The sequence below is a fragment of the Microcebus murinus genome, chromosome 2 (genome assembly GCF_040939455.1).
Source record: "Microcebus murinus isolate Inina chromosome 2, M.murinus_Inina_mat1.0, whole genome shotgun sequence".
Classification (NCBI taxonomy): Eukaryota; Metazoa; Chordata; class Mammalia; order Primates; family Cheirogaleidae; genus Microcebus; species Microcebus murinus.
Genome location: NC_134105.1, coordinates 61,338,718 through 61,357,294, shown reverse-complemented (window position 1 = coordinate 61,357,294; position 18,577 = coordinate 61,338,718). Strand labels below are relative to the sequence as shown.

The window sequence follows — 18,577 nt, the reverse complement described above, 5'->3', positions numbered from 1 at the left end:
TTTCCAAATAGGAGCACTTCTCCAAGGCTCTGGATATGAATTAATGGAAATTGAGCTTATGCCATATTTTGGGAAGAGGTAGGGAATAAAAAATGAAGAAGATAAAAAGAAGCCAAAATAGATTGGATAGGAACAAAATCATAATGAACAGATTAAAAAAAAAAGAAAGAAAGAAAGAAAAAAAAAGAAATGTACCAGAAAAGATTGTGAAAATCTGTAGGAGCCTGCTAGTGGGACATAATGAGGCTCTTTAAAGGATATTTTTACATTTTCCAAATAATTTTCTGTTTTTGGCGATGATCGAGTTGCAGTCTTGTACATCGGCATGGGCTCTCATGTCTTGTGTGTGAACAACCAAAGGCCATAGAACCTTTTTTAATCCTTTCGATCATCTGGCCCTGCCCTGTGTGATCCCTTTTCTATCTTTTGAAAGGGATTTCTCCATAAACAGCTACTGAGCTGCTTTCTTCATGGACAAAAAGGTAATATTCACACAACAGTCAAAGGGTCATCTGGGTCCATCCTTGCTGCCCTCCCCTTTAGTGCAGAGGGTACGCCTTCCTGGGGACATTTTTTCCGCTCAGATGGTGGCCAGGGCTGTCACCTGCTCCCACTCATAACCATTGCCTTGCAAATGAGCAGGAACCACCACCAGCTCTGGGGGAAAAGAGTTGCTGTTGCTTGTTCTTGGGGAGAAGGTAGCAGCTACGTGGAGAAAGGAGCATCTGGTTAGGCTTGTAATTAACCTGAAAATCATCCTGCAAGAAACAGCCACAGCAGCAACAACCTGCCTGGCAATTCCAGCCCAGGAATTCCAATTGCTTTTGGTTGTTATGGAAACGGGCCACACTGCTTCCTAAAGAATTCATTATTCTAACGAATATTTGTTGTTCCAGTCACCCCAAAGGAGGGATGCAGGCACTAGGGATGGAGGAGCACAGAGGGGGAAGATTTATCAGGGATCTAGAACTTCCACCTGACCTTGGGGCCTGATTAGATAGGAGAGACGGCATTTCAAGTGAGGCAAATTCAAGAGAAAATAAAGTCGAAGGTGGGGTGGGAGCCAAAGACTGACAGGAGTGTAGGGGGAAATAAGAAAGACACACTGAGGCCAGGCCAGAGAGAGCTCTGAAGGCCAGTCTAAGGAGTTCGGACCTTTCTGAGGACAAAAAGGAATTAACAGTTACTTTAAAGCAGGGGAAGAGCAGGGGAATATTAATTTTAAGACTAACAGAGAGGGTGTCAACTGAGGATCTGGCTAACACTATAGCCTCAATGTGGTTCTGTTAGATGCCAAAACAGTACTTGGATGAGTAAAAATTCAGTCATCATCTCATTTAGACAAAACTGCACCTGTTCCACTGAAACCAACTGACTTTTGTTTATTTAAAACTCATTAAAACAGCTATGGGTGTGTCTATAACATCCAGAGTATTTTTATAAGCTTCAAATTGACCCGCAATAATGCAATCCCAAAATACCATTCTGCCATCTGTCCAGGAAGTATTTAGAACCGAGGCCTTAATTTTTAGAGTCCAGTAAATATCCTAGAAGAAGAGCAGTCATTTCCCCTCGTATCACAGTGGCTTTGTACCTTCTGCTACCCAAACAGTAAGCTATAATCTTTTTTACTAGAGTAGTGACTGATCAATAAGTTGACATACAGGAGAGTTTGGTTAAGAAAAACCTTTTGATCAGAGCAGTGGTTCTCAGAGTGTGGTCTGTGGACATGTGGGGGTCTCAAGCTTTGTCTAATGCCAAAGATTTTATATTGTGCTATTTGACATTTTGAAGGGCACAGAACTTAGTAATAGGTGAGCCAAGGTCTGTAGTTATGCCTAGACAGACAGAAATGACATTTAAAACACATTTCAAAATTCAACTGTGAGTGCTAAACACTGTGCTAGAGACAGTTAACAACAACCACAAAACATACTGTACTGTTTTTAGAAGTTTCTTGGACTATATTATTAAATTAAAAACACAGATTTCTATGAATAATAAAGAGCTCCTACGTTGAATTCCTAGATGTCAAGTTTAAAGGATCTCTCCTTTTCCTAATTCGGTTCCTAATATAAAAGTTGATTAGGAAATATTAAATATAACACATTGTATATGGTCTGGATGCCAAGAAAACTGTTTATTGAAATTTATGTGGATTGAGGTCAGGAGTTCAAGACCAGCCTGAGCAACAGCGAGACCCTGTCTCTACTAAAAATGAATAGAAAGCTAGCCGGGCATGGTGGCATGAACCTGTAGTCCCAGCTACTTGGGACGCTGAGGCAGAAGGATTGCTTGAGCTGCACTGGGGCGATGGAGCGAGACTCTGTCTCAGAAAAAAAAATTATGTGGAAAGGGGAATATTAGAAATCTGTAGCACAACTGATTTTCCTTTGAAATTATGACACGGAGCTTCTCTTTGGTAAGGGATATAAGTAATGTAGCTTTTCTTTCTGAAAAAAATATATAATAAGTGTGGGAAGAGTCCCTCTAGTTCCCAAGCTTAAGGTCAACAAGAGGCAAGCGGATGAGAAACAGAACTAAGGAAGGTCTCTAAAACTCTCTTGAATTCTGGGCTGTTCTGCTTCCTCTCACCTCCCATTAATGCCTTCACTGGCCCCATGTCTCCTTTTAGTTCTCTGCTAAATGTTATCCCTCAGGGAAGCTTTCCCTGGTCACCCTCTCTAAAGTAATCACCCAATTTTAACCCAAACATTTGGCCCAGCTTGTTCCCTATTCCAGCTCTTTCTTTCCTTCCTAATACTCCTCACGATTTGAGGTGTATTAATTACCTTTTTCATCTAAGATGGAAGCCTTTGAATCCTGCTCACTGCCCAGCACGGAGCCAATATTCAATAAGTGTCTGTCAGACGGCTGAATGTGCGAGACAGTTGGAGTTCAGGTAACAGCACAGCTGAGCGGTGGAAGAGGGGGGACCCTGGAATGAGGAACTACAGCCATGGACCCTGGTGCCCTCTCTGCCACCAGGTGGCTGAATGACCTTGATGACACCCCTTAACTTCTCTGGGCTTCAGTTTCCTCATCTGACAATGAGGGAAATTTACTCAGAGATTTCCAAGGAAGTATCCTGACTTCAGTATGCAGAATTGTAAGTTTATCTGATTATATATTTCTGTGGTGTTGACAACCATTCTTTTCCCACTCATTGAGGAGGTGTGGATGTTTTCATTATTCCTAAATATAATTATTTTCTGGAAAATATACAGGTAGGTGGGTAGGTGTATTAATTTTTTGATATATTTGAATGATTAGAAGAAAAAATACTGAGTTTTGGGGTACTCTGATAATACTTGTGCTCTTTGGTGCATTTGTGCAATTTTTTTTTTTTTTTTTGAGAGAGAGAGTCTCTGTTACCCAGGCTAGAGTGCAAGTGGCATCATCATAGCTCACTGTAGCCTCAAACTCCTGGGCTCAAGTGATCCTCCTGCCTCAGCCTCCAGAATAGCTGGAACTAAAGGCATGCACTACCATGCCTGGTTAATTTTTCTGTTTTTTGTAGATATGGAGTCTCACTATGTTGTTCAGGTTGTCTTTAGTGCATTTTAAACTGCTAAACAATAAGTTCCCTTTATTTCCATGAGAAAAACTGGAAATCCAGCTCTCACACTCATTAGCTATGTGATCTTGGACAAGTTCCTTAACCTTTCCGAGTCTCGATTTTCCTGTCCATGTAATAGATATGTAATAGGGATAGACCACCCACCTATAGGATTATGTACAGATTAAACAAGATAACATAGAGAACAGTAGGTGCTCAGAAAATGATAGCAAACCCCAAAGGCATTTTATCCCACAATTACCAATGAGTTTCACTGTACTGGGGCAACGAACAAATTAGATTGTTTTTACTGTGTAGACTATAGGATATGGTATATTTGAATATGTGGTCAGTGATGCATTGAGTTTAGGAAGGAAGGGGTCATTGTTCAAACAGAAAACGTGTGTGTTAGATTTTAACATATGGCATTCTCTCACCCTTATAATGTACTTTATTATTATAAAGCTAAACTTCGAAGTTTGCCATTTCTTAGAGTCCTATGCTGAAAAGATGATCCACAAGCAATATATAAACTGCATAAATGAAAGCAACAATCTGGAAATCTCAGGGGTGTTAATTTGACTGAAAAAGGGACAAGACTTCAAAACAGGGTGAGAAATAAATAGCCTTTTTTTTTTTTGCTACCAAGTTCTTCTTATTAGCAATTGTATTAAAAAATGGGAGGTATGTTACTTACCAATCATGAAAATAATTTTACACTTCCTCAAATCTTCCACGAAGCCTTTAAAGCAAGAATAATTGAAGTTATTGGCAAGAAATATTGTATTAAAGCCCTGGTTTTACTCATGTTATGTAAAATCCCAAATCCTGTAGTTTTATTTGATAACAACAGCAGTCCCCAACTTTTTTGGCCCCAGGGACTGGTTTCACGGGAGACAATTTTCCCACGGTTTCAGGATGATTCAAGCGCATCACGTTCACTGTGCGACGAATGTCTCTGCTGATGACAGTCTGTATTTGCAGCTGCTCCCCAGCGCTCGCATCACCGCCTCAGCTCCACCTCAGAGCATCCGGCATTAGATTTTCATAACCTAGTTTACAGTAGGGTTTGCGCTCCTGTAGCAATCTAACGCTGCCGCTGATCTGACAGGAGGTGGAACTGAGGGGGTGATGGGAGGATGGGGAGTGGCTGTAAATACAGACGAAGCTTCGCTGCTGGCCTACTGCTCACCTCCTGCTGTGTGGCCTGGTTCCCAACAGGCCATGACTGAGGGTCTGTGGCCCAGGGGTCGGGGACCAGAGGATAAGATGCTTGAAGTTGAATAAATGTGTTAATAGGTTACAATTAATAGTCAATTGATGACCATTTCAGCCTATTCCCAGAGCCAAGTAATATACTATATTTTCATTTTAACACGCACTATTAATTTTAGGTGGTAAGACTGATGTCATTATATAGCAGGCATTATTACAAAGAAAGCTGATTTTAAAAATTACTTCTAAATCTTCCTAAGAATCTCAGTTCGGCGTTATTTCACATTTTTAAACATTTGCCAAACTCTTTTAATAAAGAAGGCTTAAAATCACAAGTAGAGTGTCTGGAAGACAGTATTTAAAAAAAATAGTTCCTATTCATAGAAAATAATGTAATTTTCCATTTAAGGTAGCAATATACAATTTTTAAAAAAATAACTATTTAAGTAACGCTGCATATTTTATGTAGATGATAACTACTTTTGAAAGTTAGATCATTGTTCTGATAGTTATAAAACTTATTTTTTAGGAAGATTGGGGTGGTTCATTTATATACACAATGTTACATTTTTGTAGGAATCCACAATTAGCTGAGTAAAAGCCTCAACTCTACAAAGAGACAGAGAAAGAGAGAGAGAGAGAGAGAGAGAGAGAGACTGACTAAGGGAACCAGGCATGGGAATTAGGTTGGGGACAGCGAGAGGAGAAAGACCTGGAGGCAGAGGAAAGAAGTGACTTCGAAATCTTTGGAACCATATGTTTTTCACAGAGAAAGATGAATTTTTTTGTTTTTCTTCATCAAGTCCAGTCTCTTTATAGAGTAGCCCATGGTGACTAGAAAAAACTTATGTTGTCTGGAGTTTTCTATTAAAGATACACTTTCTATTAAAGATATACATGTGATCCTAATACATGAGACCAGATGGTCATCTCATGTTCTCCAGGCTGGGAGTTTACTTTTATGAAGCTGAGCAACACTGAATCTCTTTGCAAGCTAGGAAAGTGGTCATGGTTGTTATTTATTCATTTCGGTATGGCTGTATCCTATTTGAGTTTTAAAAATAGTTATTTTTGAATTAATGATGGTACATTCACATAATGTAGTCACTACAAAATAAGTCTATAGAGCTTTTAATGGCATGGGAACATATTTGTGTTATGATATGTATACAAAATTTAGAGATAATACTTGTATATTCACATGTATTCTCAATTACATAAAATATATATATACAGGCAACACACTGACATGCAACATACTCTAATGTTAACTATGGTAGGTTAAAAGTCATAAGATTTTAAATGGTTCTTATTTTCTACTTTAAAAACATTTCTAAGTGAGTATGTGTTAATTTTATAACCAGGAAAAAAGAAAACTGTATTAGGCAATCAATCATTCCCTATCCAGTTGAGACTGAGTTGATTATTTGCACTTAGCTAAGTGACAGCTAAGTTATAGCTCATATTTTTGTGCTTCTTCCCATGAATCACCATGATGTCATTTGGTGACTGTTATTTTCACATACTGCTATTGCCATTAGCATCAAATGACACTTTATCTACCACCTCATGCTCATGGATCAGTGCAGGGTTAGTGCTGGGGTTATTTAAAAAGCCAAATCACTTACTTGTATGTGTTCAGAGTCAATTCTATAAACATATTTCCATGAACCATATCATAACAACTTTTATTACAGAGTGAAAATGTTAGATGGTAGGTATTTTACCTAGGACAAACATGAACCTTATCTTTTTGGAAAGTTTCAAATTCACATAATTTTATCTATTTTCAGCTACACATATAGCTAATTATGGGGGGAGTTTTTTAGTTTTCACAAGACTTTTAATATTACAAAAATTACAAAGCAGTATAACCCTGGTGAGTGTTTGGTTGGGTCCCAATGGTACAGTGCAGAATAGTAACTACTATACAGGAAAAAGAGTTTTGTGTTCTAATTAAGTTTGAAGAGCTGAATTAAAGTTAGACAGCTCTCTTTACTGCAAGACTCATGAGAGCCTGGCTATGCTAATACAGATGTGAATCTTCCAATGGGGATAGAATGTTAAGTGGTTCTCAACACACTTGACCAGAGCATCTTTTCAATGAGCATATCAGGAATCATAGTCTCTGGGCAGTTAGGAAACACAGCTCTTAGGGATGAACCCCTTTGGTTCTTTATGTGGACCAAGGCAGGAGAGAGAGATCCAAAGAGTTCACTGTTAGTCATGTTCCCTGGCTAAGGGAAAAGTATTTGGTACTGTTGGCATTTCATTATCTATTAGTTTAATAAAAAAGGAATGCTCAAAGGTACTAAAATGAAAACTTTGGTATTATCAGTAAGGGAAACTCACCTCCCATGGTATCCTCTCCAAATACATTTAACTGGTCATCACCCTGTTAAAAAAAATCACAATATCAGATGATAATAATAACAGGTATTGTGCTAAACTCCCGGCCAACATGAACATACTTAAACTTTCAAACAGCTCTGAGAGAGAGGCACTTCCAAACAATTCTAAGAGAAACAACATTTTATAAATGAAGAGACTAAGAAGTCTAGAAGTTAAGTTGTTGAAGGTCACACAATAGTGAGGGACAGAGCTCAGGTTTAAACCGGGGTCGTCTGTCCCCAGAGTCCACACTCTCTTTCTAACCAGTACAGGAGCCCGCCTCATCTTCTTGGTGCCCAAGCTATCTGTGTACAGAAAAGCTGACTTCACGAGGACAAAACCCTTCAGTATTAGCAGCTTACTGACAGGTGTGGTCACAGCTGTTTTGAGAATAATTCCATAATTTAAAGCTAAGCTTGGCAACTTTTTTCTGTAAAGGGCCGGGTAGTATTTTCAGCATTGTGAGCCACATGGTCCCCGTTGCAACTATTTAACCACTCACTGGCCATAGCTTGCCAATCCCTGAATCAAAGCATAAAATACGGGAAGTTGGAGTGACCGGCTTTTACTGATGCCTACCTTTAAAATTTTCATTTTATTTTTTCAATCAAATGGAGTAGTCCATGGTGGTTTGAAAAAAATTTAGAAAAAATTTTATAAAAAGGCATTTGGTGAGAATTCTTATTCCTACCTGTCTTCATCTATATTATTTTTCTAATTCCTTATCACTTATAGCTAGCCACTTATAGAAATTTCTTTCAAGGTACATAAAAAATGACTTCCAGATACTCAGGGATACACTTGAATATAAATAAATAAATAAATAAATAAATAAATAAATAAATAAATAAATGTATAGATATATATTTTTTGAGACATGATCTCACTCTGTCATCCAGGTTGGAACGCAGTGGCCTCATCATAGTTCACTGTAACCTTAAACTCCTGGGCTCAAGTGATCCTCCTGCCTCAGTCTCCCAAGATGCTGGGACTATAGGTGTGTGCCACCAGGCTTGGCTAATTTTTCTATTTCTTTGTAGAGACAAAGGCTTGCTCTTGTTTGGGCTGATCTCAAACTCCTGGCCTAAAGCTATCTTCCTGCCTTGGCCTCCAGAGTGTTAGGATTACAGGTGTGAGCCACCGTGTCTGGCCTAAATATTAATATTTATTCTTATGACCTCCATTTCTTACACACAAAAGTATCACACTTTTATGGTACATACATATGGGTATACTATTCTATAAAATACTGCTCTTCCACTTGCTTCTTTAGTTATCAATATATCCTGGAGAACTTTCTATATCAGTACAGAATGTTATGGGCTACATAGTATTCTATTGTATGGATGGAACCATAGTTATTATTTTTTTTAACTAGTCCTTTATTGATGGACTGTTGAGTTGTTTCCAATCTTTGACTATTTTGGAAAAAGTGGCACAGTGAATAAATTTGCATAAATGTCATTTTATACACCTATTTCTGTAGGCTAAATTCTAAGAGGGGGTATGGCCTGGACAAAGAGTAAATGTATTTATAATTTTGACAGATTTTTGCCAAACTGCTCCCCATAGAGGGTGTACTATTTTTCAGGGAAAGCTCTGGCTGGCGCTTTATACCAGCCTCTTGCCTCTAATCCACTTTGATGCAAGAGTCAGTTAAATGAGGTTGTTTGGTTGCATTAACGCTCTCTCCAGGTAAACTGCCATTAAAGCACTTGTTTAAAGACAGTCTTGCCATCCTTTTTAGATCATACACCTTCAGGGCAATTGTACTGCTTATCTTCTTAGATTTGCCTGTGTATCCAGAGCTATTCCATGTGAGAGAAGAGGTCTTTCATGGAGTGGTCATTCAGGGACGTATTTACATTAATTAAATCTCTTCCGAGATTAGAAAAAAACATTAATTACCCCTCAGTGAACCCCCTCCTGCCTCCTCCCTGCCACCCGCCCGCCACTTCCCTTCTTGAAATCAGTGCATTTCAGAGCTGGGCATATAGGGACCATCTAATGCAACCCTACCTCCCCACTCTCCCATTTTACAGATGAGGAAACTGATGTTTAATGAGGTCATGTGTGGGGCCCAAAGCCATGTCAACATGTCCTTAGTGAGGTTATGGATGGGCTGAGACCACACTATGTGGCTCTTAACAGAGTCAGCCCTTTAGTGCAGTGGTGTCCTCCTCCATCTCTGCTCACCTGGCCAGGGCACCCAGGTGAGGGCTCACAGCAGGCTAGGCCACTGCCTCAGCTGGGATGACTCCATGATGTGACATGAAAGCCCAGGTGAATGGGATATTTGGAGGGTGCTATTTTCTAATGACTTTCCATAAACCTCATGGTTCCAATGTGAATCTTCTGTAAATAAAATCCACCCTCAGTGACATGGTGAGACCCTGTCTCTCTTTTTTTTTTTGAGACAGAGTCTCACTTTGTTGCCCAGGCTAGAGTGAGTGCCGTGGCGTCAGCCTAGCTCACAGCAACCTCAAACTCCTGGGCTCAAGCGATCCTCCTGCCTCAGCCTCCCGAGTAGCTGGGACTACAGGCATGCGCCACCATGCCCGGCTAATTTTTTCTATATATATTAGTTGGCCAATTAATTTCTTTCTATTTATAGTAGAGACAGGGTCTCGCTCTTGCTCAGGCTGGTTTCGAACTCCTGACCTCGAGCAATCCGCCCGCCTCGGCCTCCCAGAGTGCTAGGATTACTGGCGTGCGCCACTGCGCCCAGCTGAGACCCTCTTAAAAAATAATGTGATTGTCCAGTCCCAGCCATTTCCAAGTCTTCTAATTATTGAATTTTAGGTGGGGGAGATCAAAACAGAACAACTTACTATCACAGATGAGTCACCAATTTTAAGAAACTATTAATATGTTCTTCAACCTGCTTTGATTACAGCATAGTGGGTGCTCCTGGTGACAGGGCCAATCCAATTTCACGTGGCTTTGTCACAAGCAGGTAGCTATTTAAACAGTGCTTACAGCTCTGAGAGCCTGCCTGCAGACACGCTCTCTCTGCACCCTCACTGCGGCCCTGTGCATGCAGAATCTGTAACTGAGGCTCTGCGGTGCCACGGGGTGCGGATGTGCCTGAGCTTCCGGGGTCCAGGAGGCGGGCGGAGCTTTCAGCTCAGCTCTCTGACGCTAACCTCTGCTCCTCAGCCACGTCCTCTTTTGCAATAGAATGTGGGAATCGTGTTTTCAGATATTCCTACTGTCCTTCCTTAATTAAATAGTTTTGGTTTTTAAAAATATTTTGGGGGGTCATGAAGTTAAAGTTCGCCAGGGAAGAATAAAGAAGTGGTAGGTCATTTGGGGGGTGTCTTCCTAGTTCATAGTACGTTGTTTGTATTAATCAATGTATGTGTGTTTCATGTTATAAAAATATGTATGGCTTCCAATGGCATTATGAGAAAGTAGCTTACTTGACAATAAAATTTTACACTAAAATTAATTTCTTGCTCTAAAATTCACAATGATGCCAAAAAAGACTTTTTTCTCTGATATTAAACACAGATAACAGCTTTAAAATTAAAAAAAAAAAAGGATTTCAAAGAGATTCCCTAGTTTCTGAGACAATGTGAGGAGTAGCCTGTTGAATTTTTTTTTTTTTTTTTTACCTTAACTAATTCTGAGCAGATAACCTATATTCTGGAAGAATCATGAACCATGAAATGCTAGCACATGAGGATTTTCCTAGATTTCTACTTAAATTGGCCTAGTGGCTCATGTCTCTGTTTATAAAGAAGTAACAGCAGGGTGGTGGGGCCCAAAAATGTCCTGTAGTTTGTGGAAAAGTTCACTTCACTGAGGAGCAGAATCTTAAAATGATAGAATAATAACTTAAAAAGAACCACCAAAAAGAGAGCAAGCTATTTCCCCATCTTGTAATCTGAAAGTGGTTTTTTTTTGGGGGGGGGTTTCTTTTCTCATGCCTGTTTTTTTTTTTTTTAAAGCAAACAATTCACACACAATTTTTATTTGTTTGTTTTGAGACAGAGTCTTACTTTGTTGCCCAGGCTAGAGTGAGTGCCGTGGCGTCAGCCTAGCTCACAGCAACCTCAAACTCCTGGGCTCAAGCAATCCTACTGCCTCAGCCTCCCGAGTAACTGGGACTACAGGCATGCGCCACCATGCCCGGCTAATTTTTTCTATATATATTAGTTGGCCAATTAATTTCTTTCTATTTATAGTAGAGACAGGGTCTTGCTCTTGCTCAGGTTGGTTTCGAACTCCTGAGCTCAAACGATCCACCTGCCTGGGCCTCCCAGAGAGCTAGGATTACAGGTGTGAACCATCGCACCCAGCCACAATTTTTGTTTTTTGCTTTTTGGTGGGGGAGACAGGGTCTCGCTTGGTTGCACAGGCTGGATGCAGTGTGTCCTCACAGCTCACAGCGACCTCACATTCCTAGGCTAAAGCAATCCTCCTGCCTCAGCCTCTCAAGTAGCTAGGACTACAGGCATGCAACACCACACCCAGCCAATATTTTATTTTTTTGTAGAGATGGAGTCTTGCTATGTTGCTCAGGCTGGTCTCAAAATCCTGGCCTCAAGCTGTCCTTCCACCTTGGCTTCCCAAAGTGCTGGGATTACAGATGTGAGCCACTGTGCTTGACTCATAAAAAAATTTTTAAAAAATGATTGCCAGAACTAATATTTAGGTAGTATTTAGAGTGTTTTCAACATGTGCAATCTCACCTGATCTCAGAAAAACACTAGGAAGTAGGCAAGTTTGATAGTTTCCATTTTTTAGATAAGGAACTGAGGTTCAGAAGGCTTATGTGACTTGGGCTCCCTTACTCCCAAGCTAGTCTTCAGCCTCCCTCCTGCTGCTCCAAATGGAATGAGATGACACGCTTGTGTATTAAGCGCAGGATGACAGGGTGTAGTGAGCGAGGAGGGGCGTCATTAGAAACGCTCATGCATGATGTGAATAGAAACAAAGATGAATTCATTTGCTAAAAGAGGCACTGATGCTGCCTCAAGATTAGCAAATGATCTGAAAGTGAATTTTACAAGTTTTACTGGTAAGCTATGAATGAAGTTTCTAAATCCCTTGTACCTTCAGCAGGAGAACATTGGAAAATGGAAACATAACTATATTTTGTCAGAAGGGAAAAGTGAAACCAGTCCTTGAAAATGTTTTGAGTGTTTACAGTTCTTTTCTAAATCACTTAAAGTAATGGGCAATTTGGGGGAAAAAAGTGGAAGGGAAGTGGTATGTAATTTAGTTACACCCAAGAATTTATTCTGCAGCAGGTCCCATTTCTCATTCACTGAAGTGCATGCAATTAGAGGTCTGCTTGCTGTGGAAGTACTTGTATAATTGAGTAAACAAGGATTAAAAAATACAGTGGATGCTAGGCTAACCTTTTCTGGTTGTATTAAATTGCAGGTTCTCTACATGAACTGCTTTAAACAGTGGTTTACAGATCTAGTTCTCTAGGAGGAATGGTATTTTTCTTCTTTTATGTATAAATTGAAACGTTGGTGTCTCTAATGGGAAATTTTACAGAAAAAATGTTCTCACTTCTTTCCTATAAGTTCCTATTTTTACCACCTCAAATATGTGTCCAACTCAACTCTCTGCTAGAATTATGAAAGAGACACTTTGATCTTGTCTTCCTACGCCAAATGTGGCACCATGGCTAGGCAGGGCTTTGTTAGGCTGGTGGTTTAAAGGAAGGGGCAAAGTTCCCATTCTGATTCTTTTTCATCTAAAGTTAATGTTGGCCACAGAGTCACCTCTCACTAGAGTCTCACCAAGGAGAGTTATTTGGCCTTTACCCCCTTGTTTTCCAATTCCTTGTAAAACAGAAATAAATGGCAAAGCTTAGATTCAACCACTAGGAATTACAGAGCATACACACACACACACACACACACACACACACACACACACACACACACACACACTTAGCAAAATGGAAAATCAGAGTAATTATAATGTTAGAATAAAACACACTGTATGTGTGTTCACCTTTTTTTCAGGGAGAAAAGGAATGACTCAGAGGCAGCATCCTTTGTCCCACCATCTTTCTTTGAAAAGGAAGTAAGACTGTGAGAAGGAAGGACTCAAGGGACTCTGGCAGCTCCTCCTCCATCCCATTTCCTTTTGAGTTCCTCCACCCCTCATGGTGTACCCTAATGGCGTCTCTGCGGCCTGAAGCACTTCTTGATTACCACTACTGTAGATGCAACAAACAGCTTTCCATGGGCCACTCCCGAATCTATAGTCCAGCTCTGACCTGGACTTTCATTATGCCTTGACTTGGATGTCTGTGTTCAATTCCCTGAGGTCCTAGAGGGGAGTGGGACAGGGTTAGTTAGTGGCTGTGGGACACAGAGCCAAGGAAGAATGAAAGATAACATTCAGGCTGAAGCTGGCAATCAAAGAGGCAGATCAAAAGAAATGTTCTTCCCACCAGAAACAATACCCAGGCCTGAGGTGATGGGGCTTTAATCAGGGTCTGCAAGTGTGAGAAGGGCTGGGGAGGAGACAGCCTGCAGAGAGTGCTGAGCAGTTGCTGTCTACAACTTCTCTAAAGTTCATGCTGTTTTGCTCAAGCTAGTGAAGATAAACTCTCCATGAGACAAATGAGTCAATTAATCTTCCTGGAACTTGACCCATTTGCTCTGGCCTCTGGACCTCTGCTTATGTTTGCCCAGCCTGGAATGCCTCCCTTTGCCCTCAGTTTGTTTACGTTCTGCCCCTTCTTCCACCTCCTCTCCTCCTGGAGCCTTCGCCAGTCACTGCTCCCTCACCAAACTCCCAGTGCATCATCCATTTGGCCCAGAGCATGTGTGGGCGGTAATAACAGCAACAAGAGCAGGGAACATTTTTGGAGCACTTGCTATATGCCAGGCACAATGCTAAGCACTTAATGAGATGATCTCATTTAAGTGTACTGTTATTTAACTTTCTCTGTATAGGATTCACTTTTCCAATATCCCCCTCAAAGACAGAGCTATCTTTTACCTTTCTGCACTACAATGATTAACACAGAGATGTGCTAAGTAAATATTTGTAAATAATGAATATAATAAGGTAAGGACAGGTGTGGTGGCTCACACCTGTAATCCTAGCACTTTGGGAGGCCAAGGCAGGAGGATTGCTTGAGGCCAGGAGTTCCAGAGCAGCCTGAGCAACATAATGAGACCCCTGCCTCTACATAAAATAGAAAAATTAGCCAGGCATTGTGGTGCATCCCTGTATTCCCAGCTACCAGGGAGGCTGAGGCAGGATGATTGCTTGAGCCCAGGAGTTCAAGGCTGCAGTGAGCTGTGATGATGCCGCTGCACTGTAACTCAGGCAACAGAGCAAGACTCTGTCTCAAAATAAAGAAACACATAAAATAAAATAATAAGACAGTTTTTTCCCCAGAATATGGTAAAAATAGTCATATAGAAGATACAGTCAGTAGATTTCTCCAAAAGGAAGAAGGACAGAAACAATATAAGGGAGAAAGGTTGAAATGTTCAAGGTCCACAGCTGTCCAGTCCTGGAAAGGTTGATTTGTAAGAGCCCCCTGCATAACAGGTATCTGTGCAGAGGCAGAATAACTATTCAGCAGTGAAGAGAGTCTAAGACCTTGCAGAAAGTCCTTCTCTAAAGAAGCTTCCAATGCTGAGATTCTACTGTTCGTTCAACAGTTCTATAGCTATTTATTGAGTTCTGTGGTAACAGAATAATACCCATACTCCCAAAGATGTCCATGTCCTAATCCTTGTAACCTGTGAATATGTGACCTTACATGGCAAAAGGGACTTTGCTGATGTGATTAAGTTAAAGATCTTGAGGCAGGAAGATCATCCTGGATTATCCAGATGGGCCCAATATAATCATAAGGGTCCTTATAAGAAAGAGGCAGGAGGGGTCAGAGTCAGAGAAGGAGATGTGATGCTGGAAGTAGAGGTGACAATGATGCCACTGATGGAAGGGGCCACTAGCTAAGGAATGTGGGCAACTTCTAAAAGCTGGAAAAGGCAAGGAACTGGATTTTCCCTTAGAGCTTCCAGAAGGAATGCGATCTTGCTGACACTTGATTTTAGCCCAGTGAAACTCACTTTGGACGCCTGACTTCCAGAAGTGTAGGATAATAAATTTGTGCTCTTTTTATCCACCAAGTTTGTGATGATTTGTCACTGCAGCAATAGGAAAACACACACAAACTTCCACTATATGCTAGGCACACTTCCAGGTGCTGGGAATGCAACAGCGAGCAATCAGTTTTGACTCACTGAGTATATTAGTTATTTGAGTGTGTGCCAAAACAAAGGTTTGCAAATGATTTTTATCCATAGAAGCTTTTATTCAAACAGAATTTCATATGGAAGCCTAATATCTAAAACAGACAAGAATGGAGCTACTGCTGGTGAAGGTAGAATGGGAGGCTCCTGAGCCCTGCCAGGCCCCCTCATCTGCCTCCCTGGATGATGTCTTTGGCAGACACTCTTGGACGCCCAGTCAACATCTTTTCTTGAGCATGAGAGACCATGTGGAGCAGAGTTTGGGTCCTACTGGCTGAGGCTATGCCCAGACCAGCGAGGTCCTGGTTGACACAGCTGCTGACCACGTACATCAGTAAGGATTTTATCAGAGAAACAGAACCGGTTGTCTATTTATGTCTATGTCCGTAGTTATATCTATGAGATTCATTGAAATAAACAGGCTTACACAATTGCAGGGGTTGCTCAGGCGAGCCTGAAATCCACAGGGCAGCCTGGCAGGTTGGAAACTCCTGAGCGAGAGCTGACACCGCAGGCCACATGCAAAATTCCCCCTTCCTCTGGAAAACCTCACTTTTGCTCTTCAGGTCTTTCAATTGATTGGATGAGGCCCAACCAGGTTACCAAGGATAATCGCCTTCACTTGAAATCAACTGATTGTAGCCGTTAATCGCATCTATACACACCTTCACAGCTACACCTAGATTAGTATTTGATTAAATAACTAGGTGCTATAGCTTAGCAAAATTGACACATAAGCTGGCCATCACCCTGTGAATGTGTGAGTGAGCTGAGATCAGCCGAGCTCAGCCTAGATCACTGGAACAGCCCAGCCAACCCCAGTTTCTCAAGAGAAATACTAAACAGATACTGTTTTAAGCAACTAAGTTCTAGGCAGTGACACAGCAACAGTGAACTGAATACACAGCACTTCTTATTTTGAAACGACATGTGAAAATCATTTAGCCAAAGGACTTTTACCTTTTCCAATTTGGCTCTCTGCTATAATTTTCCCAAGGCAATGCAGAAGACAGCTACCAGGTTGGTTAACAGAATGATCTGGCCTAGCTCTGTGCCTCTGGAAATGTGCTGAACTTGAAAGCCAGCCTTCATGGCTCATCTTTGTCTTAAAAATCTCAGCACAAAGCTTAAAAGCAGGTAAAGAGAAGCATTCTACTGCCTTTTGAAAAGCCTTTAGCAAAAGAGTATTTGGAGAATATTTAAATGGCACGATGACATCATCTGGCAAAGCACACATTCAGCCCAGTACCAAAGCACAAACAGACGCAGGAGCCAAGGAAACTGGCCTGCTCTTTTCTACTTCTGAAAGTCCCTCACATATGATGCGGAAACCGAAAAAAGAAACCACCACCAAATGCAGAAATAAAAGAGGCTCAGGTAAGACAGCCTGCATGAGAGTTAACCATTAAAACTGGGACATTCCACATGGAGGGCTGGACCCCTGCCTCGGAGCTAATCAGCCCTTTCCCCACAGCTTGAAGCTGGAGGACTGCCCCCAAACTGCAGTGTGCAGCTCTGCGGTTGTGCACGGCACAAATACTCTTAGATAAAGAGGCTGAGTAGAGATTGAATCCACTCACCAACCTGTATATCTCCACAGATGTATCTGCCTAGAGGGGGGTCTTTTTCTAATCTGTATAAAGGTACCACATGGGCTAGCAGTGGTGTGCCTTCAGGTGAAGTTTTATCAATTTTTTCCATATTAAATATTCATAATAGAAAACTAAAGGGAGTATGAGGGAAAGAAGCAAAGCAGAGTTTTACAGCTTTTGCAAATGCTGCTTCCATGGTTTCACATGCTGTAACCACCCACCCGCATCTCTCCTCCACAGTTTGAATAAACACGCTACCTATTTATAAGCCCAGGGCCTTGCTATACTATTATGGCCTCAGGCCAGTACTCTAAACTCCCCTGTGACCCAACCCCAGCAATTACACCCCTCCTCTGAAAACATTCTGGAGTGGCCACTGCTGTTATCTCCTTTGCTGACTCATGATAGAGGTATCACCATTCCTTTCCTACTTACGTGACGTGACGACGCTCTTGGGAGGACCGGATAAGGTATGAGGAGAAAGGGACGCTATAAGTGCAGAGCGGGCTTACTGTTTATGAAACCACTCTACCTTGGGAGAGGCCAGGACTGGTCTTCTCAGACACACCTTATGAGTTCAGAGTGGCCTCTTCTCTCTGAAGTTAGTTGCAAGATCCAAAACTTTAAATAACTGTGGGAATGTTCCACAGGATGGAATCAATCCTTCTCATCAATGCGTTTTCATGTCTTTTCCTATAGTATTAAAATTAAAGAATTACAAGCCCTAAAAAGGAGTAAATATGGAGACGATTTTGCCATGGATTTGATACATTAGTATTTATTTAGAAAAATAATCAGGCATGGAATTCCCATGTGTGAACTAAATGGTCTATAAAATAATTATTGTATGCTGAAAACAACTCATACCTTTGATCATCAGCTTCACAAAAGCACATTTATAAATCATCAGCTTTGGACTCCCAACATGTTTTCCCTGCTCATTCTACCCATTACTGCGCAGCACGCCCTGTGCAGAAAAGCCATGTAGAGGCTGGGCGAGGGATGCTCATTGCTGTGACTATGCTCTTCACAGAAACCCCGTGAAGGAGAAATCATGAGCCGCCATTTTACAAGGAAGGAAAGGAGGCTGGGGAGGGTGTGGCAGTGCCGGATGTCACACCACTGGCATGTAGGAGAGCTGACGCCTGGACCATGGGATCGGTCTCCAAAGACTCCTGGGCATTTCCGTATCCCATTTATTCCCTAATGAATAAATGAGGAAACTTCATATTATTTTCTACACAGGATTACGTCAATACATATTTGGGGAGAGTTATAGTTTGTTGCACGTCCACATCTAAGTTAACATGGTCCCACGGAAGCCATTGTATTTTCTTTAAATATCAATGTCTTGTATTTATATGGTGCTTTACACAATAGAGAATACTTGCATTTCTACTACCTGCAACATAGTGTGGTATGTTAGAAAAAGCACTGGACCTCTAAAAATCCCTGCACAGGGCGTGCTGCACAGTAACAAGTAGAATGAGAACAGGGAAAACATGCTGGGGAGCCAAAGCTGTTGATTTATAAATGTGCTTTTGTGAAGCTGATATGCAAAGGTGTAAGTC

The 18,577-nt window shown here is 41.2% G+C and overlaps 1 protein-coding gene across 2 annotated transcripts in view; it reads right to left on the bottom strand.

Annotated features, from left to right (window-relative positions):
• The window catches only part of AK5 (adenylate kinase 5), a 239,152-nt gene that overhangs the window by 52,692 nt on the left and 167,883 nt on the right, over positions 1-18,577 (bottom strand). For both annotated transcript variants that reach the window (XM_075999468.1, XM_012787619.3), the window contains exons 9-10: positions 7,127-7,169; positions 4,257-4,301 (exon numbers count right to left, since the gene is read on the bottom strand). In XM_075999468.1, coding sequence (XP_075855583.1) covers positions 4,257-4,301; positions 7,127-7,169 — 88 coding nt within the window. The remainder of the gene's footprint in view (positions 1-4,256; positions 4,302-7,126; positions 7,170-18,577) is intronic.